This window comes from Rhea pennata, chromosome 5, assembly GCF_028389875.1.
Source record: "Rhea pennata isolate bPtePen1 chromosome 5, bPtePen1.pri, whole genome shotgun sequence".
In the NCBI taxonomy this organism is placed as follows: domain Eukaryota; kingdom Metazoa; phylum Chordata; class Aves; order Rheiformes; family Rheidae; genus Rhea; species Rhea pennata.
In genome coordinates this window covers 32036456-32062956 of record NC_084667.1, presented here as the reverse complement: position 1 = coordinate 32062956, position 26501 = coordinate 32036456, and the positions used below count along the sequence as shown (strand labels likewise).

The 26501-nt window shown below is 37.1% G+C and overlaps 1 protein-coding gene across 8 annotated transcripts in view; it reads left to right on the top strand.

The window, feature by feature from the left end:
• BMAL1 (basic helix-loop-helix ARNT like 1) overlaps nt 1–26501 on the top strand; it is a 51509-nt gene that overhangs the window by 1749 nt on the left and 23259 nt on the right. For 2 of the 8 annotated variants that reach the window (XM_062575832.1, XM_062575830.1), the window contains exons 1-3: nt 9663–9735; nt 13092–13151; nt 24251–24398. The exons of 1 other annotated variant lie outside the window; for it this stretch is intronic. In XM_062575832.1, the coding sequence (XP_062431816.1) occupies nt 13136–13151; nt 24251–24398 (164 nt within the window). In that variant the 5' untranslated portion in view covers nt 9663–9735; nt 13092–13135. Of the gene's footprint in view, nt 1–323; nt 438–9600; nt 9736–12052; nt 12141–13091; nt 13152–23429; nt 23554–24250; nt 24399–26501 lie in introns of those variants that run through there. 5 more of the 8 variants (XM_062575833.1, XM_062575831.1, XM_062575836.1 and 2 more) reach the window with 5 other exon arrangements.

The following is a 26501-nucleotide window of genomic DNA, read 5'->3' as shown; positions in this document are numbered from 1 at the left end:
TATTTTAAACTAATATTTGCCTATTAAGAGGAAAGCTTTTCCATCTTCTAAGCTTTGTGGGTTTGTATTTCTCATGAACATTCATGATTGTATGCCTACCTGTGGAAATGGATCGTAAAATAACCCAAGAAGATATACTGTGATTATAGAATAATGTATTGTTTCATCCTATATTCTCTTTTACACAGCCTATTTCCGTTGTCTGCCCATATAACAATTTGGGGGGATGGTAGAAAGAAAAGTACATCTGAAGACTGCATGGACAAGAAGGGAACACCAGGAAGAACCTAACAAAAACTGCTCTATTTTGCTCTTCCTTCAAGGTCCTGTGGGGGTGTCAGGAGATTAATTTAGCTGTAGCTGCGATTCTACAAAGCCAGAGCTGAAGTTAGGGCCTGCTACCACAACACCTGCCATACCTGGGGATCTTCGCTAAGGTCAGGAAGGTGATGTTTGTAGGGGCAGTTTGTTGGAGTGTGGGGTTTTTTTGTTGTTTTTTTTCCTCCAGATACTTGTTTTTGAAGATTCTTCTTCCTAGCAGGAAACTAGAGACAAACATGGAAATAGGGGGAGAGTATTATGTCGCTAAAGTAAAGAATAGGATCAAATGAACATTCACAGGGTTTTCTTGGGAGAGCTCAGTTACATACAGTGCCTTAATACTACACAGGACTGTGGTGATGGATTTGAGACTTGATATGATAGCTGCAGGCTGTGGGCTGCAAATGAATAAGACAGTTTTTAAAAGTAAATTGCTATCACGTATAGTGGAAGTAGCAAGAGAAATTTAGATGATTATAAAAGCACTGGTTTCATACTCTACTTCAACATTTTCAGTTGTTTCAATGCAGACCTAACTGTCTGTATGATAACACTGTAACAGGGAATATAGGCAAATCTGAAGGAATTCATTGTTCTTAAGTAATCCAAGATAAATTTGGCAGATCAGTTAGCGGTGCGAGGTTTTGTCTGTTTGTTTTGTAGTTCTGCGACTTGTGTCCTTTAACCTTTATCATCATTTATCATACCTTTAACATCAGTTTCACACTTAGTTCTGGTTTTGAACAAGGGCAGAAAAGTGGTAAAAAGCAGATAGATAAATCTCTTAAGTTTTAGAATGCTTAAAGTTCTTAAGAAAACTTTTCTTTAGTGGAAAATGTTTAATGACACATAATGAATTACTGCAAAGAGAAGCCCAATAGAATTCCAAAATATTCAGGCTTTCTATACTGACGTTTTAAACATAATTTGAAACTTTCACTTTGGGCTATCATCGTATTTAGAAAGTTTCAGACTAATTTAATCAATTATTACATCGTTTTGGTTTGGTTTTGATCAATGTAATAATTGATGATACTGACTGGAACTCAGTATCAACTGTTGCATTTAGCTATTAAGTTCTGCTTGGTTGTCCCATAGAAGTTATAATCTATGTTTTAGAGATACTTTAAGATGCAAATAAATGTTTCGTAGTATTTTCAAAAGCGCATTGCACAAAGAGAGCTTTCAATCTGAGTCTTTGAGGCTTTTTGAGAGCTAATGTGGGTTTTAGTGATTTTAAAAAATAGACCAGAATACCAGGGACCAGGGAATGAACAGACCAAAATACATTTTATTTACTTATATAAACATATATGTGCATATATATATATATATATATATATATATATATACACACACACACACACATATATATGCATGTATATGTGTATATATATATAAAATATAATGTGTGTGTGTATGTGTATATATATAAATAAAACTTTCATTCTAGGTTTAGTTAGATTGAATGCAAAGTAGCCGTTTATGTGGTTTAAACAACAAAACAAACCTGTAAATCTTTGTTTATGGCTGTTATATACTTGTACAGTGTTATGTAGATTAAACCCAAGAAACTGAAACAGGACGCAGTGATACACTTAAAATGAGGATGCTTCTTTTTTAAGACTTAATGTATTGAGTAATTATTTAGAAAGCCAATTTCAGTTTTCTTTACAAGGTTGTTTTTTGTGGGTGGAAGGAAGATATGCCAGTTGTGATTTACTAAATTGTTTTTTTCATGTAGTTAATCACTTCAAATATTGTTAAATATCTGTTATGTATATTTAGTTAAATTTTATGTTGAATATATTAAGTGGATAATTCACTGGTATGAACTGCATAGTGTACCTGTATTTTTTTTTTAACCCCCTCAATTTGTTTGGAAAAATGCAGTATGGCTACTTATCCAAGGCCCAGACTTCATCTCCTTGGAAACCTGATCTTTCACCAGATGTTGAGAAATGTAATTTCTCTTTTAATCCATTTTGCAGAAGAATGCAGATCAGACATTTTCAGATTTTGGTAGTCTGGAATGTTCTTTAACTAGAGTAGCTTGACATTTCACGGTTTGCCCCAAAGATGATGGATGGTTTCTGTTGCATTTGGTATCATTTTGGACTTAATTCAGCTGTTGCTAAAATCCTTGTGGTAGTTGTATAATTTAGTTCAATTCAATAGCTGGGTGATAAATGTCTCCTTCATGTGTGCAATGAAGGACCATCCCTGCTTCCCCCTCTCACCCTCTTTAATGCCTGCAAGTATTCATCTTTCTCGTCTGTGTTCAGATCATATTTTCTCCCTTGCAGTTGCAGAAAGATATTTCTTAGCCAATGCTTGCAGAATTTGTAACCTTTTCAGTCTTCTGCCATTTGAGAAGCTGTTATTCAGTGTCTCCGATGTCAGACACTTCTACGTCAGCTGTTGGTGTCGGAACTTGTGACCCTGAGCAGAAGCCATGCTGTAGTTTACTAGGTTGTTCCTTTGTAGGAATAGTGCCAGCAGGATACTTACAGAGCAGGAAATAAAATTCACAGGAATTAAATGGTGAAATAACATGCCACGTTTCTCATGGGCTAAGTTGTTGATGTTCTCTACTAACTTTTAAAGAAACCCATTCAAATGAATGTAAGCAGTTCAGGGTGTTTTTTTTTTTTAACATTTCTTTTGGCAGTGTTTTCCTTGCAACATTAGTAGGCTTTATTTTGCACAGACAAGCAATTTAGTTGCAGCTTGTGTAAAGGAAATAGTGAACATGTTGTTAAATCCTTAATGATCCTCACTTGATACAGCTACAATGAAAGTGTATATCCTAGTGAGCATTTGCTGTATCAGTGGGAAGGATGTGTTTGGCAGTTTCTAAGCAGTGTGTATTAGCATCACATCTTTCAAGTCACTAATAGGAAGTCATTTTGTAATAAATCATATATGCTTATTCCATTGCAACTCTTTGCTATAATTACTTTGCGTCAGCTAAAAATACTTTAAGCTAATGGAAATCATGTATTTTAAAGATCTGAAGTACTCCTGATATAAGACTACTCAGAAAACTGCAAAGTAGTCTTGCCTGTTTAAAGATGATATAATTTCTGGAGAGGGAATGAAATAAGACTATTGGAGACTTCAGAAATGAATATGATTCTTAATCTGATATGCTGTTTATCTTGGAAATTTCCTTAGAGGTGGCTTTCCCTTCTCTAGTTTAAAAAAAAAAAAATGTCAAAGTTTGGTATAAATCGTTAAGTAATGTTGTAGTGCAGAATATTAATAGAGGAACTGTGAAGTAAGGAGACAAAGTTACTTCATAGAAAAGCAGGAGGAAAAACTTTTAATTCTTTTTGGAAATTTCTTTCTTAGTTTATTGTGAATTGATTTCTTTATATATGTTCTTTTTTCCTTGAAACCTTATAAAACTTAAGACTTCTGTTCAAACTTTTGTTCCAATTTGAAGTAAAAATATATTTTAAGAAGTAAAAGAACTTTTATCACTCCTGTTGCATATATGCCTTGTAATTTTGTTGAAAGGTACAGCGGAATGGCTGTGAATTGAGTTCTGCTTTGATTTTGCCCTTTATTCTGGGGCATAACTCTTCTGAGATTCAGGCTTTCTCTTACAGTTTGCTTGTTGGTGTGTTAGCTATACTATGACTTTTTTTAGGCACTATTTGTTTTGCCAATAGACTTGAATAGCCTAGTCATTTTTCAGGGATATAAACTAGGCTTCAAGCTGTAACATGCATGCATGCCCACTCATCCTGGAAAGATGTGTTGCGCTGCTCCTTATAGAGCTGTACAGTAGGTATTTACCACTGCCCTTGTCCTGGCTGACTGCATATCAAAAGACTTTTCCTCTCCCAGTTCAAATGCAGCTCACTCTTCTTAGGCTCTCAGATGAGAACCAGTAGGAATCTTTGAGAAAATACTTATTCCCGTGTTGCCTTTCCCAATATGTATTATTACCAAGGCTATAATGTGGCTTTGGGTTTACAGATTGGTTTGTTATAGATGAAATGAATTAAATGAGTTTTTAAAAACTCAACATCTTAATTTTTAAAATCAAATTGAAGCTTTATGATGTCAAGTGCTGTCATAAATTTACATTTACAGAGCCTTTATTTAAAATGACAATATTTAAGCAATGTTTAATCTTTTAGTGACATCTTACATAAAATTAGGAAATTGTGTCCGTTACAGCACTCTCACAGTGACGTTTTCAAGTGTGGAGAGCAGTATCTTAATACTAGAAGTTATACAGGAGCTTGGAAAGTTTCTTAATTATAAATAGTATTGTATACTTAAGGTTTTTCCTCTTTCTTGTATTTGAAAATACTCTTTGGCTGCTATAACCAGACTAGGTGATGAATATTTCATTTTATTTAGAAACCTGTCAAGTCAGTCCAGTGATTTCTGTCACATAAAAACATTAAACTTGTTGGAAGAGCTCTCTGGATAATTATAGAATGACAACAGTGCCTGTTGGTTGTGTTAAATGCTTACCTTGCATTTAGGGTCCAGATACCACAAGTTATTTGTATTTTAAAGGTGAAAGTTCTGCAACTGTATATTTCTGTTTTTAATGAGAGAGATGGAAGGAGTGAGTTTAGTGAGCTATGCTGGACTTCTAAGTTGGAATTTCTAGGACTTTATATGGTGTGTTCCCCCCTATCCCTACCTCTTCATATCTGAGTGATGTGTAGCTTGGTCAACCCATCTGACTGGGCAGAAGTCTGAAGAAAGATGGATGTTTCTGTATCGTAGCATTAAAAATCTAATAGTCTGTTTGAGATATCCTAGTTGGCAGTATGGAGTTCTCAATTACTGTATTTGGCTATTGGTTGTTGAATGACTTCTGTCCTAATTTCTTTAACTTTGCCATGAGACTATTCATAACAAATGCCAGTTTTATCTTCCTAGATGGACTAGTTCTTTATTCCTGCTGTTATAATGCTGTTGTCATCATCAAGCATAAGATCGGGGTGGGGGGGGGAGGGAAGAGAACTTTGAATGAGTAGGCTGTTGCAATTTGCCAGAACTCTACCTGCTCAAAATAAAGGGAAGTTCTACTCCTTTTTAAATGAGTAAAGTTCTCTCTCTCTTTTTTTTAAGTCTTTATTTTGTTAACATGTTTCACTTGTAGAATAGCTACCTCAATTTTGTCTTTCTTTAGATGTTTATACAGCATGTCAGAGTCTTTTGAAGAAATAATCTGGACAAAATACCATTAAATAAATCAAAGATATACAAGAGTTTCCAAAATTAATGTATAACTAGAAACTGACATTCGGCATTCTCTGCTGTTCCTGGTAGAGGTGATCACGTTATCGGCTTAGAACAAACTGAGAAGTGTATATAGCTGATGCCAGCATGCAGGTTCTCTGTGTCCCTCCCAGAATTCTAGTTTGATCTACGATTTTTTTGAGTCTTTCAGTGATGCATGTGGAAAATGCTACCGTCTAGGGCAGTAACGTACACTTTGTGGCTTCATAAACACTTGTGCTTATGTATGTTGGGAAACAGCACAATGGCAGCTCACAGAATGAGTAGCCCTAAAGGAGAGGTGGGAGAAGCAGTGAGTGTGAGGACTACATTTCAGTAGCAGTGCTGTTTTAAGTATGTTACACTGCAACCTCAGTTTGGGAGAAGAGTATATATGACAGAATATTTTTGGATAGGCTCTGTTAGGTCTTTTTTTTTTCTGTGAATCTGCATAAAAGTAACAAACTATTTTTGACATAGGTGTCCAGAAGCCAAGGAAATAAACAACTTTTAACTTTTATCTCTGGAGCTATGAAATAGAGGTTTCCATGTCTTTAATGGCCTGAAAATCCATTTTCTGTGTGGCTGTGATATATACGCTTTTTTTTTTTTTTTTTTTTTTAAGAATTACTCAATCATCTTTTTATATGGAATATAAATGAAAAGTAAGAAAAGCTTCAAGAGAATCTGTTCCTTTGACTTAAAATAAATTCATGACTATTTTTTTCCCCTAGAACATATTATATTAATGAGGACCAAATATTTGTACATCTCTAAGAGAAGCAGGACAAAAAACCCTTCATGCAACAAAACAGTGAGGAAAGAGTGCCTGTTGGTATCTCATTGGAGTCATAATTAGCATTATGAAGTATTGGAGATCTTCTGTCTCTGAATGAATGTCTCTGATTATTATCCAGCCTTCCAAGGCTTTTGAGGTCTCCCCTTGAATGCTGAATTTAATCTAGGAGAATTCTAGGTACTGTTCAGACAAATGTGCCTTTTAGAACAGGATGTGTTCAGGCAGGTGGTTGAAACTCTGAATTCATTCATGGAGTGCTGTAAAACTTTTGTAATGTAGTTCTGTTGTCACTGCTTTCAGATCCATTTTTTTTTTTTTTTTTTTTTTTTAAACAAATACTGTCTGTCACCTGACTTCCAGTTTTAGGATAGTTCTGTGGCTTACTACTCCCCTGTGACCCTAAACATACTGGGGTGATGGAGTCCCTTGTGGTGGTGGTGGGGGAAAGATAGTGTTTTCTAAAACTTGTTAGTGAGAAATACTCTTCCATTCTTCTTCTTCTTCCTCTTTTTTTTTTCTTTCTTTTTTTTTTTTGACCTCAAAGTTTAGTAACTGGTCTCTTAATTATCTGACTTATATATATATGCTGCAGTCTACTTTCCCCCCTTACTTGCCTAACTCCTCTGGAAATGATTGGTGTGTACCTTTTTGTTATCCTTTTATCTCAGTTTCGTGAGTGTTTTGTTTGCGTGTGTGGGGGTTTTCTTGTGGTGATGTTTTGGAATGATGATGTGTTGGTGACTGGGTCAGAAAATGATGTTGGTGTAAATTCTGAGGCTTATCTGTAGAAGTGGCTAGCAAGTGGATTTTGGAAAAACACAGAAAGTAGAGAAAGGAGCTTTCATGGCTTTTCAACTTCTGCAAGACTCTTGATGGGCTAGCAGATTTCTACTTTAAAGAAGAAACAGTAGGGATAAATACAGTTAACTCTAATTTTGCTTTCTGGCAAGCAAAATAGCATGTTGCAGTGTTGTGCTATAGGTCTCCACCTTCAAATACAACACAGCATGTCCTTTTTAACTCCTCCCTGTATGTCATTTGGCTGGATATTTGGCAAGAGTATGCAACTTTCTCTTAAACCACTCTTTATGATGTAGCTCTGTATTTTCCATACAAACTTCCAAAAGTGTACTCATCAGAATCATTTCTGCATCTGATCTAATCATTGTCTTCCATTCTTAAAAGCTGTGTCAGCTGCAGCTATTGGCATCCTGTATTGTTGTTTTTTTTTCTTGTTCTGGTAGTTTTCTCATTCTCACTTTTCAGTCTATAAACACCAATTTCCCAGTACAGTTGTATTTTGATCTTTCTAATGTGTAATTCTAATTTAGAATAACAGGTTTCGTAAACCAAGCTTGCCTGCATATTGAGTAGCACACATGTATTGAAGTACAATCAAGAAAGCCCGCATTAGAGATCTGATTTGTTCTAATGCAGGTGTTGATAAATGAGCCTCCCTGGATCACCTTACTGTAGACTCAAATGTACAGAAAACTTTTTTTAATGAGGTTGGTATAATCTGTTTTGGATCTCTGAATCAGTTCACTGAAATAAGGTAGTGGCCAATGCTACATGTGCACAACTGACAGATGAGACTGGGCAGTTAACATGTCTTGGAATCAGACACTGAGCAAAAAAAAAGCATTTTCTTATTAGATGAGAAGTTGAAAATCTAAGAGATTTCTCGTGTGAATCATGTAAAGAGAAGTCTATGCTGTAGTGTAGAAAATCCATGTAGCCCCATTCATACTCCTCACAATCCTAAGCAAGGAGTAGTCAGTAGCATTGCTTCTGGTGATTTCCACCTGGGTTTGTCCTTGATGTAAAGCTCTTCAGTATTTTTATCAATTGTATGATAGAGGAAGATACCCTAATTAATGAAAGGGCCAAGTGATGCAAGGTAATGGTGCAACAGCCTATGTTGCTTGGTAAGGTCTTACTCAAGAAATATACATGCTGTTTCTAGCTAGCTTCTAGACAGCCATATATCTGTATGTCATATTTACAAATTAAAGGCTCTCTTAGAAAGCAAAGTTTGAAATGACTGAGGGCAGGAGAATTTTATTGACTAGCTGTTTCCAGTGCAGTGTTACAAAAAGATGAGCAAGTGAATTTCTGGCTTTGTGAACAAGAAATGTCAATCTGGATGTGAAGGAACTTTAGTCTGTATATGATGTTAGTTATGTTAGAACTTGGATACTTTCCTGTAGTTCAAAAGATTTTTATAGAAAATTGAAAATGGGTCAAGGGATGAACTTTGATTTGGAAAAACAACCTCACAGTGAGAAATCAAAGAAATGCAACCAAGTGTAGTTAAAGGAAGGGAAAAACAGTTGGATGATTTCATCCTTAAGTTAGTGACCTGATGGAGTAAATAAAATGAGGCTCAGTAGCTGATCAGTGACTTGCTCAAATTCAGACTAGAAAAGGTGACTATTTTGAACAAGTGGAACTAAGCTCTGGAATAGAAATGCTAGGTTAGTAGGTTCTTGCAACCTATCAGTTCATTCAGGACATCTTTCTGAAATAAACTTTGGCCTGAATTACAGCTTATTACTTTGTTGTACAAAATAGTAGTTGAGGTTGTTTTGTCTTCTGCTGCATAGGAGTTGAGTATACATGGTCATACATGGGAACAAATCTGAAAGAATCTTCTATCAGTATTAAGATAAAAAATGTATGTTTTCTTCTAAGCTGCTATATGCTTAAGCAGTAGAAAGCAGGTTGGGGAGGGGGCATAAACAGATTTAACCAGACTGTGAAGGAGAGCTAGAAAGGCTTATGACAGAGAGAAGGGGACCATCTATGAAGATTCTTGTAACTCTTCTTCAAAACTTATTAAAAACTTTAGGAAGCTTAAAAATCAAAGAGATGATCAAATCTGTTTTAGGTCAAAGATAGGTAAAATGGCATATCTTTAGTTTTGTTCATCAATACTAAAAGACAAAGAAAACTCCGCATTTGGACTATAATATCACTAACCAGTGGGAGCAAAGTGCAACACTTCTGTTTTGAAATAGGAGAATCAAGTTTCCATACCAGGGATTTGGATAAGAGCAAAATTTAAAGCACTGATACTTAAAGGAAGTGAAAAGAGGGGAGGGGAAACAACTAGAAGAGCTGATTTGTATTTTCAGGAAAACAAATGTGTAGTGTTTTAACATAAGGATAATGAAAAAAGTTTTATATTTGTTAATTTATTCAGACTAAATATTTTGTTGTTTCAGAATTTATTGAATACCTAAGCTTGTACATCTAGAGTCAAGGAACTGATACATTCGGAAGAGGAGACAGAACCCTTGAAGCCAGATGAACCAGCTTTAGCAAATATCTTTAAACGTTTCAGTAGAACACCAGATGAGGTAATGAAGCAAAAATATATACAAAAGTGGTAGTAGTTAGTAACAGAGCTGTTCTTGTTTCTCTAGTAATGTCATGGCAAAATAATGAATTAGAGTCTAGAGATCATTTTCCAAAATGAACATTGCAGAAAAGTAGGACTCTGAAAAAAAGTAGAAATATTTATCTCTAGGGATTAGTATATGATCCCCTGAAAGAAGGGATTCTCTTCTGTGCTACTGTAAAGCTGTTTGCCTGTTTCATTTTTTTCTCCTGTATGTTGTTCAGTAATAGTTTCCCTGCTTGCTGCCTCCTTTGATCTCTTTTAAAAAGAGAATTGTGAGCAGTGCTCAATGATACCAAAGTTCAATTAGTACTGTAGGCTGTAGATTTCAAGTGAGTGGAGAGATTCTGCACTCATTAGCCTGGTAAAGGATTGGACTCCAATCCTAAATGCTTGCTGATAGCAAGTTTGTGCCTCCTGCATTGATTTTTTTTCTTAGTTCCCTACTCTCTGCTGTAATTTTGAGGTAGTGCATAGGAAATTTAGATGTCTGAATCAGATTTTAAATTCCACTTATGATGGCACTTGTTAGCTAATGTATAGATCCTATCTTAGGATTTATACAAATTCTAATAAATTCTGTACTAAGCCAGTTTTTCTGATAAGGTAGGCTTTAATGATGGCTTTGCTAAACTCAGTTTAACATGTGTTGAGTTGAAACTTTCCATCTTCTGTTAGTTGAAGCTATGCTGATGACTGCAGGTTAGATGACTTAAACCTAAAGTTTCCTAGAAGGGTTTTTTTGAGGATGTTGTATACTTTACCCTTTCACTATGGATATTCTTGAAAGTATGTATGATACTTCTGTAAGTAGCAGTTTTCCTTGAATACTTAAACTGAGATAGTGTTCTCTTGCTAATGTTGAAAGAAGGTAAGAATGATCATTCCCTGCCAGAGTGAAGACCCAGTTCCTGGAGAGTACATCAGTGACTGCCTAGGGAAGAGCAAGATGAAAGCAGACAGTTGCCCTCTCACACTGGCCTCTAGTTATCTTCAGCTCAGGGTCTTCACGAGTCATATATGGTAATCCTTAACAAAATTCCTTTCCATGAACTGGTCCTATCTCTTTTGAAACCACAAACTTCTAGCCTTCATGTTATTTGGTAGGGAGTTCCAAGACCTATCATCTGTAGTGGGAAGAGATGCTGTCTTCAACGTGGCTCCTACTGGCTGCACTTTTTTTTTTTAATGTCCTTAACTCTAACACTGAAAGAGAACAATACTTCTCAGTCCTTACTGTGACATTTGATAATTTTATAGACTAGGATATTGTCTGTTTTCTTGGCTAAAGTATATTAGCTTACCTAATTGTTCCTCATACAGAAGCGATTGCGTATCTTATTCCGTTGAGTGAAATTGGAAAACTTTCCATTTTCTAATAATCTGAATTGCTGTGGACTTGTTGGATGATATCCAAATCCTCAGTACTGTTCATGATGTGTAAATAATTATTAGTATTTGTAAGTGGTAACTAAGGGGCTACATTATTAACATCTGTCACGAGTCTGTTACTTGCAGAAAAAGGATCTTCTAAACCTGCTTAAACTTTCTGTGGAGGAATGTGAACTGTCTGGTGATCACAGGTCCTTTGGGATCAGACTATGCAGGTCATGGAATGTTCAACTTCAGAATAGAACAATGAGTTGGAAGAACTTTTCCTTGCAGCAGTTAATGTCTGCTTTCTCTGCGTTGTTGTCATGGAGGGGCGACGGGGTTGCTGTGTGGGCAGATTTTTGAACCAAATGAGCAATCGCAAAAAACGTAGACTTGAGTTTTACCAAAAGACTGTTTTTTGTAGGGGGGTTATTTTCCTCCCCAGAAAAAGTTTTCTTCCTATTTCACATGTATGGCATGGGAAGGGTTTTTGATCTGGTTTTGTGCATGTGACACTCAATTCTTACTCACCTGCTGTATTTAATTTTCATTTATTGTAATAGTTAAGATGCCTGCATAACATAAGGCCCTATTAAGTGAATTCTCATTGTTTCCTGATCATTATTCTGTCTCTGTGAATGGACATTTTAATTTGGAAATGTGAGTCTTTGTTCTAAATACAACAGCAATTTTAAAACACAGTTCCAATTATAATGTAAAAGTAGACATTCAAACATGATTGTTAAATTAAAACAATTCTATTCCTATTAAAATAGAAAACAGAAATTTAAAATGCTGTCTGAAAAAAAAAAATGAATGTGAAGACTTGCATCCAGATGCAATAATCCAGATGACTGCTGAATGTCACAGGCTTGCAAATTTAGTTCTTGTCAACATCAGCATTAATGTATAAATGCACAGAAGAGGAATGTGGTTCATGAGCCATTTCTGTCAAGAGCTTTCCTATTGCTGTAGGGCTTTCTTAAGAAGGTAAGTTTCTACTACTGCTAAAGCAACAAATACAGAGAGGATGTGAAGCCTCCAGTAGCATATTTGTAAATTCTTAACTTGTCATTCACAAAAGAATAAATGTCACAGTGCAGATGTTCACTCAGTATAAAGGTTTCAGCATACCTTGCTTTACACAAACCTGTGCTTAGCACAGGAATTTACGTATGAAAATAAATCATGCTAGGCTGAATAAGCTGGAAAACAATTTTTGCTCTGCACATGCAATTAAAGGATGCAGCAGGCATATTCTATCCCCACTGCTGTTGAAGGGGTGAAGGGGATAGTTCTGCTGCTTCCCACCTTCTGGCAATCTCATCCCCTTGTTTGTGCTAGTTCAGAGTTATCATCTGACCTTTCTGCAAGACAGTTTGCTAGTTCCACAGAAGACTGTGCTTTCTGTCAAGTTAGTATTTAGCCTGATGAGCAAGTTGACTTGACACACTGTGCAGACAGGCCATGGATCCTGTGGGAAGTCTGTGCCAGAGTACTAGAAGGAAAATCTGGGGGAAGGGTAACAGTGAAGAGAAGGAAAAGGCCATTCAAATGTTATATCAGATGATGTCTGTAAAATGTTATATCAGATATTCTATGAAACTTTGCTGTGAGATTTAAGTGTATCATGCTTTTCCTGAGCTACACAAATAGGACTCTTTCCAAGACATAAAGGTTTTTATCAAGGCACTTACTACTCTGGGCATAAACATGAAGGACAGGAAATATTCTGCATGGTTTCTGCCTGAATTATCACTTGATTTACCCCACTGCCTTACTTAGACTTCATAAATTACAACATTCAAAGAAGTGAAATTTACTAGATGCTGACTTTAGTGAAACGTGCCTCATGGACTACTCTGGGCTTACCATGTAGATATACTGCCTTGCACAGAAATCTCAGCACTGGCTATTTTTTTGTTTTTCTTCCTAACTCAGATAAACTATGCAGAGGCAGAAGAAGCCAGACGTATAAGTCACTTATGCATTCAGCATATGGTATGTTGACACTTTTACCTTTCTTTTGAATGTCCTGTTAAAGGATTACTTTTAATTGTCTTTCTGGTTGCATGGTCATTTCAAAACAACAGAAGTATGATCCAAGTCTTGAAGAAGCTCTCCTGTTCTGTGCCAGAGCAAGCACTGCTGTTTGTTGGATAGCTGAATGAGTAGTTTTCAGCTACGGCAATTCTGCTTATAATGCACTGTATCAGTATTTGTGCTGTCCTAGGGAAGGGTTGGGAACTTGCCCTAGTTCTCACTGTGTTTACTATTGCTGTGGTTCATAACTGCTTGAAGTCAATCATTCTGAAGAGCAGAGTAGCAGATAATGCAGCAGCATGAGCTGTCATCATTTCAAAATGCTGCCTTTCTCAGTGTTAGCAGTAGATCATTCATTTAAAAAGTGGGAAAGATACTATTTTTTGAAGTATTGAACAGTAGTGAAAATAGCATGCGGTAACTTTATTTGATGTTTGTGTGTTGCTTAGTATGTTTAATGGAAAATGTGCAACTACTGAATTGTTGCAGTGCCTCAGTTTTTACCAGCTTGATTTGGGTAGTCACTGGCAAATAGTATGACTGTAGGAAATCAAGGTGTTAACATTCATTAACATAAATGAGAAGTTTATTGTTGCTTCCCAGAAATCAAAAGGACTCCAGATGCAGATTTGAAAGACTAGAAGCTGAATCCACTTGCATAAGTGGGGATTTTTACCTTCTTGAAGTTGAAAGTCAGGAAATGAAAATTGTAACTTGTAATTTTCTGTTTACACATACTAACTAAGAAATACAGTGGGTATACTGTCACTGTATGTTCTTCTGCATGTTCTTCTCTTTTTGTTTTTGCAGTAACCTACTCGTACTAAACAAAAAGCTGTGATACCTTTATCTAAAATACAGTGATGTAGTGGGTGGGAGAACAATAATGAAACTGAGCCTTTAACATAGTTCTGAGATGGTTTGAGGGAAGAAATATTGATGTTCATATGGATCTGATGCATATGTGTTTGACAGCTTTTAACTTTTTGCAAAAATTAGGAATTCTTAAATCAGTGAGAGAAAAGAGATGCACATGCTGGAGGAAACAATGGAGAAGCATTTTATTGGGGAATATCTCCAGCTTTGTTTCAGGCAAGCTGAGAATATCTTGGTTTTCCCCAAGATATAACTTTAGGATCAAAGGAAAGCTGACAGCCTGTCAACTTCTCTTTGTCAGACTGGCAAGGAGACTGGCAGAGTGTGCTGAGAGCAGAGGCAGTTTCTTCCAGGCAGAGATGGAATTTAGGAGGACCAAAGGAACTGTGTAAAAGCTGGAAATAAAAGGTATAAATATAACCCATGTCTACACTCTTAATGATGTTTTTTGCACTCTTGTTTCTCAGCTCTCTTCCCTGAATATATAAACTTTTTGGTTTTGAACTGTTATTTTTTATTAGTTGTTTTAATTTGTTTGGCAACAGACCTCTGAAAGAAGGATCTCACACAGGCCAAATGCAGTTAAGTTTGTTGTCATATGACTTAAAAAATGGCTAAAATATCCTTGAATGCAAAAACAAGAAAAGTCAAGTGAGGACATATTACTTAAGCGGGATTAGTCACATCAGTGCTTGAATGCAATGTCTAGTTTTGATGCCTACAATTCTCCAGTATGAGGAGGAGAGAAGGAATTCAAAATAATTAAGAAAAGAATTTCTAACTGATGTTTTGAAACCTTACAAAAGCACATAGCAAATTCAGTAGCTGGAAGCTGGGGTAGCCAACTTGCAGTGCAAAAATAGTGCTTTGTCATTAAGAAAAAAAATGTTGACTTGAGCTTATTCTCACTTGAAATCTTTAAATCAAAACATCCTATTGCAAAATATATTAAAGAGCAAACAGAAGTTGTAAGCTTGAGGAAGAAATCCTAGAATGGATTTCATGGTATGTTACAATAGAAGATCAGATGGGGTAAGTATTAGAGAGGTATCTGAAATACAACTTCTACCTTTGAAACACGGAAGTATTTTATGAGACTGGTAACTCATGCATTCTAGAAGGCACATTTCTTACAACTTGATGAGAGGAACTTGCCTTCCCACCATTTAAAGGCAGCTTTGGAGATGAAGAACTGCAGGAAGAATGTTTGCCAACTGTGAGAATATTGGAGCTTCACTTAGCCATGGTATGGAAAATTTCAACTTGTCCAGAACTCATCATGATAATAAGTTTGCAATGAACAATCAGGCTTCAGGATTCTTACTAAGCCCTAAATTAGATGACATATATTAAACTGTATGAAACTTAGCTTATCCAGTTTGGGTAACTGAAGGATGAGGATGTAATTTTAAAGCCTGTATCTAAAGGATATGCCTGCAATAAGCAGTGCTCATAGATAGGAGTAAGATGAACTCTTGGAATAGAAAGCTACTTCTTTTTGACTGCACATGCAGAAGGTAGGTATTCCCAGTTAAAGATGCACTGATTTGTAAATTTCTACTATTTGTGTAAATGGGAGGAATGAGTTAAGTAGATTATCTGGTTATCTTCTATGCTTCTCCTGTTCTGGAAATGTCTGTTATTCTGGATAGTATACAGTTCTCTTAAGGAGTTTTCTTGTAAGTTCTGCTTTGAAGTTTACTGAATGCTGCACAAGACAAGATATATTACTTTGACAGATTAAGAGCAGTACTTAAACTTTGGGAGACTTCACAAAACCACTGAATCCTCAGTTGAGAGATCTGTTTAAGGCTTCCAATCAAAGCACACTGAAGTACATAAGTGGCTATGGAAGTCAACAATATATTTAGTTAGATTGTTACTTAAGGCACATTTAATTACGGATAATAGATCTGCCCATCTAGTAGGGTAGCTTTCCCTCAGTCTTTTATTCCCCTCTCTACCCCCCCGCTTCCTCTCCTTCCCCCCCCTCCCCCACCCCCCAAAAAAATATTTTGGATGGCTTGGAGTTGATAAAGATTTCATTCTATGGTTGTAAAATAGTGCAGGCTTCACTCACTGGAGGCTGGACCTGGCTTGGAAACTCAGTTTGACAACCAAACTGAGCTTATAATTCAGGGAGTAGCTTTTCCTACTTGGACTGTATAGGGGTCAGTGTTTGTAATAGAATAAAGAATTTTGATGTCAAGAGTAGAATTTGGTGTATAGCCACAGGACTTAAAGCTTCTTTTTTCTATTAATTTTAAGTGTTATTCAGGTGGGTTTTTTGTAATGTTGAAAACTTAATACTTTTTCCGAATGCATAGGAAGGAACACTCTTCTGAGGGATTGGAATAAATGAATATTAAATACTACATCTTAACATATACATTTCTGTGAACTAACTTTACCAGTATTTATCATTGGTGTTCCCTATTTCTTAATATAACTATTGTCTTCTGTAACTTACAGAAACTTTAGGGTGCTACGCTGAACAAAATGTCTATACCCCTGTCTTAAAGTAACATTTTATGAATAGTGAAAACCCTTCTAATATCAAAGTTCACTTTTCTTCTGAAAGCAACTGTTCTCAGATAAGTAATTTTATTCTCTCTGTTTTATCAAACTGGCAATTTTTGATCACCTGGACTGTGTCAAGTAATATATCCAAAGTCAAGAAGTGTGCTAATTGAGAATGGATTTTGCATTGATACTTACTTATATATAGGTTTACCTCTGTTTAATTTTTCCTACTCTTTGTAGGAGATTGGCTTTTATTGACAGCTTTACTTTTTTGTAAAACCTCCTTAAAATTTCCATTTCATTGACTTTTGAGATTAAAAAATGAAAATCTATTTCTAGAATACTGGTGGGGTGGGGGTCTTAGTGTGTGTATAAAATGTGATAAGCCTCTCAGTGAAATGCTTGCAACAACTCTGAGGCAGCATCCACTTGTCCCTGTTGTCTCAGCTAAGACATTGGTATTGATTACTGTAGTTCTGGCCACTGTGACTGAACTTAATAGTTTATTTGATCATTGGTATCATTATACCCAGTATTTAGTGACTGTAGGACCAATACTTGTTGCTTTGAGGCCTGTGTAGAGGCTACAGGTTTGCTTTATGTGTTGGTAACATCCCTCTTTAAGTGTGCTGCAGAAATCCTCTGAAACCATATCTTCCAAGGAGCACCGGTCCATTTTTATTCCTGTAGAAGCAATGTCTGAACTTAAAGTGAATTGGTGGGTTGGTTATTAAAACAAGCCAAGTTCCCTTAACAGCAGCATCTTGCTACTAATTTACAGGAGTGTCTATCACCACCCTTTCTCAAAGGTTTGATTGGTTTCCATGTGAGCTTTCCTTTTGATGGCTACCCCAAAGGAAGTGTTTAAAGGGGACAACATGAGCTTACATCAAAGGATCAGAGGCCAAGGAGTCTGACTGAAGGAGAGTTTATACTTAGTATAGCTTTCAATAAGGTTTATGAACTAGCAAGCTTTGAAACATTCTCTTAGCTGAGATTCACTGAAATATGTTGGCAGAAAGATTCCTTTGAGACACGGGAGGAAATGACATCTCCTGTGGTTGAGAGTTGAAAGGTAGGTTAGGATGCTACCTCTGATAATGATAGAGTCTCCAAACTTGGTGACCATTCAGTAGAATGTTATGCTACACTTCACTATATCACTAGTGATGTATATCCCTGCCCTACTAGGAAGGGAAGTACCTCATCTATACTGTGGACAACCTCCTTTTAGACTCAATAGATTTGATTCCTTGAAGGGGCATGGATGGGGTTTGGTTTTGTTCCAGTTCTTCTCCCCCATCCCCCCCCCCCCCCCCCCAAGATAGTCTGTAATCTCTATCTGCAGGACTCACCTTCAAAACAAGCATTTCTCTGCTTCACAGAGAAGAACATGCTAGGTCTTGCTTGTTATAAATGCAGACAACACAAAATAGGGAGGAGTGGTTAACAACCAGATGATTGTACTGCCATTCAGAGGGACCTCAATAGGCTGGAGAAAGGGGCAAAGAAGGAACTTCATGAAGGTCAGGAAAGAGAAATGCAGAGTCCTGCCCTGAGGAATAACCCCGGGTACCAGTACAGACTGGGACTGACCAGCTGTGAAGTAGCTCTGCAGAGAATTGGGGTTCCTGGTGGACAAAAAGCTGAATATGAGCCAACAATGTGCCCTGGTGGCAAAGGCAGCCAGCAGCCTTCTGTACTACATTGGGTTGCATTAGCTTCTGTTCTGCATTAAAGCATTGCTAGCAAGTTGAGGGAGGTGATCCTTCCCCTCTACTGAGTACTGGTGAGGCCACATCTGGAGTGCTATGTGCAGTGCTGGGCTCCCCAGGACAAGAAGGTTGTGGATTTAGATCAGAGCCTCTCTCCTCTGAGGAGAGGCAGAGAGAACTGGGACTGTTGAATTTTGAGAAAGCCTAGGGGGATTTTATCAATGTGTATAAATACATGATGGAAGAGTACAAAGGGAGAACATAAGAAATGACCAAACATTGGAACAGGTTGCCCAGGGAGGTTGTGAAGTCTGTGGAGATACTAAGAACCCCACTTGACCTGGGGAACCTGCTGTAGCTGACCCTGCTTTGAGCAGGAATATTGGACTAGATGATCTCCCTGCCAACCTTTCTATAGGTGCTGTGGAATTGGATTAGTGTCATCACCACCAGGATAGGTCAGAATTGGATGATGCTTGCCTATGTGATCATCTAGTTCTCTTTACACACTCCCATCAGGTATTTATACATATTGGTAAGATTCCCCAAGCCTTCTCTTCATGTGTCTGAACAGTCAAAGCTCTCTCAGCCTCTTCTCATATGAGTAATGCACCAATCCCTCTATAAGCTTTGTGGCTGTTCATGAGATTTACTCCAGCAGGCCCATGTCTCTCTTGGGAGAGCCCAACCCTGGACATAAGCCTCCAGAAGTGGCCTCATAGTGCTTGGTAGAGGGAAAGGATCACCTTCCCCCTACTACTGGCAAAACTCTACCGAATGCAGCACAGAAGGCTTTTGGCCTTCTTTGCTGTGAGGCTCATATCCAATTTGTGGTCCACCAGCAACCCCAGGTCCTTTTCTGCAGAGCTACTTTACAGCTGGCCCAGTCCCTGTACTTGTACATGGGGTTATTCTTTCCCAGGACTTTGCATTTCTCTTTCCTGACCTTCATGAAATTCCTCTTTGCCCCTTTCTCCAGCCTGTTGAGGTCCCTCTGGATGGCAGTATAACCATCTGGTTGTCAGCCACTCCTCTGTTTTGTTTAATCTGCGAACTTCCTGAGGCCGCACTCATTCCCATCATCCAAGTCATTAATGGGAATGTTTGACAGGATTGGCCCTCCTATCGCCCCCTAGGGTACACCACTGGCTACTGGTCTCTAGCTAGACTTCATGCTGCAAGTCAGAGCTGTTGCAGCATGGAAGTTCAGCCAGTTTTCAGTCCACATTACTGACCATTTATCCAACCTGCAGCTCATCAGCTTATCTATGAGGATGTTATGGGTGTCAGAATCTTTACTAAAGTCAAGGTAAACCACATCCACTGCTCTCCCTTCTTCAAACAAGCTCATCATCTCATCATGGAAGGCTAGCACATTGATTCTTTGAAAACCTAAAATAAGTGGTAATTAAAATGATTCTTATGCTTAAGCAAAGTTCTTTGCTAAAATACCTAGGGGAAAAAAAAAACTTTTAAGTGGTTTTCCTTTTAAGCAAGAAGAGGCACCTCCTAAGCTAAAAGTCTAACTGCTTCTCTAAGCAGCATAACGTTGAGAACATTGCCCTATGGCTCTATTACCACTTAGTGTTGCATGAGTTTAGAAAGCTCCTGTAGGAAAGCATCCCATGATATAACGTATTTTGTCTTTTCTCAGAGGCAGTGGTGATGAACAAACCTGATTTTTGGCAGGGGAGTATGTGTGGGCACTCTATTGAGAAACTGCCTTTAAATTGACTTCCTAGACCTGAAAGATATTCTTTGTGCCTGTGGAGTTTTTCTTCTGTTCGTTGGGGACTCCCTCCCCTCCCCCCCAAGTCAAAATGATTCAGCTTGTAGCTTTGTGGCTGGTTTGAATTCATGAGCTGCTTCCCTCTAGCCTGCTGCTTTTTTCTTAGGAAGGATAGGGAACAGCTGTTTGAACAGTAAGTCACTTCAGCAGTTGAAGGCTGTGCCTCTGCTTTCCACAGAGAAAGGGGTACTTGTGCAGCTCATGTTGTGAAGGTGTCTGGTAGCAAGCAGTGGCTGATAACACGAGAGATGCAGGAGTCAGCCTGATCGCTGTTGCTGTGTGTGTGGTTGAGAATGGGGAGGAAGTGTGAGCCACCGCTGTTGCTGAGTGCTTGGGTAGGGAAGAGTTCCAGTACTCAAATGTGGCTTGTGGTCTGCCAAAGTTTGGTAACCATGATGTTGAGTGACTGGTAAAAGGATGCCCACAACAAGCAAAGCGGGGTAAAATTAGTTCTATGCTCCATGGATACTGTATCTAAAACATCTGCGTAGGAGATGATACTAGCCTATAACATTTTCTCTTCTGGGAGTACGGAATAGTCTTGCAAATAATTTCAGGAAGTTCAAGGAATAAAAGTGTACCATTAAAACAATATCCATATATTGAACAGATATGGAGTATTCGGACAGCTGTTCCTTTAGTGCTAGAGGCGAAGGAAAATATTACTGCTTTGCTTTAGGGATCTTCCTTTGATTTTTTTTTTACAGAGCTTTCCATAATAAGAATTCTGATATTAAAAGAACTACTTGTCACTTTTAGCAACCATGCCTCTGCATGCCTGTGTCTGTCTTGAAATCCATGTAGGAATATTGCAGTCCTACTGCTGAGCAGAAATTTCCCACTTTCATTGAATGCACCCACATCTGGAGATGTCTACAACACATCTTGCAGAAATGTAGATAGAGAAGAATAAAGATTATTTATCTCCACTTTCTTACTAGTCCTTATTGTGTAAATTAATATCTGAGATAGAATATGGCTGTGAAGGGAAGAAAGATTTCCTTTCTTTAGCTATCTGTTTTCAGTTCAGTCATTATGCATGAGGACAATGAGTGTCTTCTCAATTATTTCTTAAGGAAGCCACACCACAGTTTTCCTCTATCACTGTGAAATAAACCTAAAAGCATTAGTTTTTAGTATACAACACATTTCTGATTCACAAAATTATGAATTGTTACATTTCTTCTTAAATAAACGTATGCTGGAAGTAGTTGAATCTTGCCTGGGGTTTAGTTGAAGCCGGTGTTTGTGTAAAGAGGTCCAAACTCCCCAGCCTGGCAGACTTAGCTGACCTACTTTAACTCTGACCTTGATTTGCTTAGAGGTGTTTATGTACTCGTGATCAGCTTTGCTGCATGATTAAGCTAGTCACATGACATCTAACTTTTTTTTTTTTTTAAACAGAAGAACAATAAGATTTGTGTTTACTGTCTCATTAGGCTCCTTGGGGGGGGGGGGTTAGAGAAAGATTGATGCAAGGGAGGAAATCCTGAAGGAAGCAGTCCAAACTAGGCTGTGGAGAGACACTATCTGATGCAACACAGTGACAAAATATTGTTTGATTCTTTACCTACAGGGGAATTTAATCAGGAAGTGACCTACATGGCATTTTTTCAAGTAGGTTCTTGAATTACCTTGGCAACAGGCTTGGGGTCATAATTGGAAGATTTGGGCTTTGCTTTTATTTATGGGTATTTTTTTGTGTGTGTTACTTTTTGTAGAGGATTTTTGAGCCATTGAACAACCAGCAGCTTGAGGCTGAAAAACTGCTGAAGTGTTCCCTCTTCCAGATTTTTAAGAAAGCGAACAGTTCAGCAAACTTTGTTTTACTGTTAGGCTGCTTATTATACTGGAGCATGCTGATGTTCCTCTGATTATTGAGTTGACGTTTTTTAACATTAAACCTCATTTCAAGAGACATACATGATTCTTTATTCCCATAAGGCTGAAACATAGGACTGTGGTTGTTAGAACCGAGATGAGCATTTTGGACATTGTGGAGAAGGGGCTGACTTGAAAAGAAATTGAAAATTCTTTTTATTTTTAATGTAGTTTTGCTATGTTTAAACAGCCCAGAAACTTAAAATAGCTGCTTTGAAACTATGAAGTATATGCTCTTGTTATTTATACAATTTAAAATAGCACAGTTGAATGGATAATTTATAGAATTTTTCTGTGAAACTGCTTTTTAAAGTTATATTTTGAGGTAAACAAGAAAGCAACTTTTTGCATGAAAACATACTGATGACCTATGCAGCCTTTTTGTCCCTTCTTCTTCCCATCCCCTTTTCTCATAGTATCCCTTTTTTCCTTCCCTTTCCTTCTGAAACACTGACTATCGTAAGTATTCTTAAAAAGACTATGTCAAACTTAAGAAAACATTTCGTTTATTCTAGTGTGTCCCAACCTTCTCTCTTAGGTCCCTAAAATTATCTTAAGCAGTAAAATTTGAGCTCAGCAAGTACTCAGGTAGTTGTATGTGGTGGTGTTCAGGATCTTCGGAAAGTTAATGATGCGTGAGTGGGCCAGAGATTTTGGAAGCTGCTCATTTCCAGAGCATGCGCTGTACAGTGCCCAGGGTTTTATGGTAGCTTCTAGGACTGAATTGTGGATGCACAGTACTTAGCAGAGAAAATTATCACTATAGGCAGTTAGGTGTCTACTTTATCACTAAATGTATAAGGCTTAGGCACAGGCCACTCTTAGGTTTAGCTGTAACTAACTGTTGCGCATCAACTGAGGTTAAAGATAGCATTCTCTTTGCATCTGATAGACCAAGAGCAGAGAAATGGTCAGTGACTGTGGTTTAACTGCTGTGTTATAAATTAAGCTATGGTAATCTCGTAGACCTCAGTAACTTATCACAGGACTGGATTTGTAGTTGTGCTGCTTTGTGTAAGAGAGACAAAAGAGACAACTAGGAAAGGGCTAAAATAAGAAGAAAATAAAGCCTGATCTACAAGTAACTATATTAGCGTGGATGACAGCTGCCTTCTAAAATCAGTTATGGTTCTGGATTCAATGAGAACTCATAATTTGATTTAAATTTATGTTGATACAGCTTTTGTCAGTGACCTGGCGCCAACTCTTCATTTGCTGTTACCAGTATGTCCACACATTCAGAAATACCACTTTTTGTTGTTGTTACTGACAAAAGACCTTAGAAGGCTGATGAGTGGTGAGATGCACAATGAACCCCTGAGCTTAGAAGCTCTGCTTCCAGAAAAACAGGATGATGCTCTGTTCAAAAGTTGAAGAAACAGTTTTTCAATTTTTCAAGATGAACTTATCTTGAAAATGATTTTCATGATAGCTGATTTTCTTTTTGTTCAGGTTCTTGGAAATATTCGAATAACAAATTGCAGGGCATGAAAATGTTTTAAGGTGATCAACTGCTTCAGGCAGAGCATCAGCTTCTTCCCCTAGGTGAATCTAGGCTTCCAAGGCAGACTTTCAGGTAACATTCTTTGTTTCATAGATGATGCTCTTTAGTAATGGAAAAGCTCTTTACTGTGTCTCTCTGGCAATATAATTAAATGAGTTATTTGCAGTCTAGAGGTTTAAAATGTACATCCTTTAGAACAAAAACCTAATCAAATTCTTTTGCACCTTTAACTAGGCTTCTTAGACCGTAGCTGGGTTATTAGATGGGGACTTTTGTGCTAGTGTTCATTTAACCTGGTTTACTATGGAAATATTTTGAACTCTATTTCAAGGAATTTGATGGAAGTGGAACTCTCAATTTTTATGAATTTTGAGAATATAATCAGCAACTGAAGGAAGGAGACACTCAAATTAGTGTCTCCACTAAGCAAAAGGCAAACAGAACTTAGCCTTTATGTTGATTAGCAGCAGTTGGCTGGCCAGTTAACAGTAAACCCTGTTCAGTTCCAGCTCACATTGACAATTCTGCAAAATGCTCTGTTAAGTAATGTGTTTTGAGAATGGTTGTGGTTTGTATGCTATGTTTAATACAACAGTATTTGAAAGAAAGAGTGATAGCTTGTGTCTGTTTTATGACAAAAGCAAATAATGGAATTGAAATTATTGCAGGTATTAAGTATACTAAGTTTGAAATTTGTTTTTGGTTAAAAATATCAAGTTTCTGATTCTATTAATGCAGTCCTTTTTTTTTTTCCTTTTGATAACTTTAGACAAACCAATGGCAGACCAAAGGATGGACATTTCTTCTACAATTAGTGACTTCATGTCACCAGATCCTACTGACTTGATCTCGAGTTCCCTTAGCACTTCAGGAATGGATTGTAACAGGAAAAGGAAAGGAAGCTCTACTGATTATCAGTAAGCTGGATTTCTGTTGATTTAGCACTATTGAAAATAGTGTTATGACAGAACGTCACGGTGGGGGAGACAGTGGAAGTATTCATAATGATTTTCTTAACCTTTTCATGATAGCCTATTGTAAAGGTTTTAATGAAGTAAAAAGTTACTATACACTAATGAGAAAGTTCATTATTTAATAATAAACATAAAGCCTTCATTTTAGTGCAGCCAGTTTTGAGGGTTGTGCAGCTAGTGTCAAATCTGTTCCAAGGCTTTTGGGATAAGACTGAGGAGAGAAATCTTCTATGTGATCAGGAAAGATAAATTAATTTAGATGAAATGTACAATGTGAAGGATGATTATGTTGACCATTTGCATAGGAAATAGGTAGTCTGACTAGCAAGAAGGAAATTAATAATCAATTAAAAAGCAGAAGCAAAACTAAGAATAGTTACTTCTGTTTACCTATTTTTGCCCTCATCGTATGTGTTATAAATTAAAAGTGGCTAGTTGAGGTTAATTTGGATGGGTCCCATCCATTAATACAGCTATGTAGTCCACTTTTATGTAACATCCATTTTTTTTGCAACTCTCCACAGATCTGATTGTCATGGGCTGTTGAAGTGATGATAGTTCCTTTTGCAGGGAGGTGTACAATTTTTAATCCAGAGCTTCTCTTTAGGACAACTTATGTGCAAAATTTTAGTTACTATTTAGAGGCTGTGGACATACATACATACCTACCTACCTATCTTCCATAATATGTGATTAACCTTCCTGAAAAAAAAGATAACTTCCTCTAGTTGAATTGACTACCACAAAATTCAGTGAATAGCTTCAATCTTAACAACTTCCTCTTCTCTAGAAAGGATTTCTTCATCTTTATTTTTCTGGCTAGGAAGCATTGCTCAAGTCCTCTTTTCCAAAAGACAGCTTGCTCTTGTAAGTTGTAATTCTGCCGTTCAGGTTGTGTTTGCATTTTATTAAATATGTAAAAATACTGTTTCCTTAAATCCTAAGTAAAATAAGTTTACAATGGCTGTCTTCTTACTACAGTTCATGTTGCATTGCAAAGGAAATGATAGTTTCCAAAAATTCCTATTTTTGCACAGAACTTAAGATAGACTCCCTTGATTCATCTTTCTGTATGTATGTATCTGTAAACATTGTTCAGAGATGTTGCTGTTCAGCTTTTTGCTCCCCATTAACGATCTCTTTCTTTTATAAATTGTTACGAGGGTTCAGCTTTATGCTTCCTTGACCAATGAAGTTAGTCAAGGAATAAGGAAGAACCTCACTATTTTGGTGGTGATCTCTATTCACCTCTCAAGTACAAACAAGCTTATTGGTGAGCTGCTCTTTTAGCTCTCCATACCAGCTTCACCTAAATTCTTTCTCCTGCAACTCCTTCAGGGAAATTCCTGTCCAGCCTGCTTCAGCAAAGGTTATCCATTCTCCACTACAGTCTGTTCTTGTTAAATGCTGGAATCCAAGACTTTGCTCACAGGTCCCAAAACAGTTCCTTTCTTGGGAATAAAGTTTTAATTTAAAATAATATATGATTAAAAAAAATAATAAACTGTTTGGAAGCATTAGTAAATTAGCTGGTGGAAATACCTCTTTTACGTTTTTCTCTCTGGGTTCTTCTAAGGCTAAAATGGACTTTGTGTCCCAGGAAGCATCCTGTAGCTAAAGATCACGTCTGTTTTCATTAGCAACCTGATTGCAATTGAATTTGCACTGAAACAATTAAGAACTGAGATGCCATATCTACTTTGTGATTTACTACAGCATATAAATCATTCCTTGGGAACAGTAGTTCAGATACCTATATAAGTGGATAATTGATGCCTCATTTCTGTTTCTAAGTTTTACTCTAGACCTGCATGCTATTTCTTTGTAAGTGTCAGAAGTGCTTTGAGTCATTGACTAATACAGTAACTTGAGTGTGCAAATTAGAGAGATGAAGAAAACACTTAGCATTATTCAGACTTCCTTAAAAAACTAATCACAAAGGTGGTTAATTAGAAAGTACACTGAATAATATGAAAGACTATGTTTATTTTTAAGAATCTTAATGTCTAATGTTGAACTGAAGTAATGGTAATATGTTAATGACTA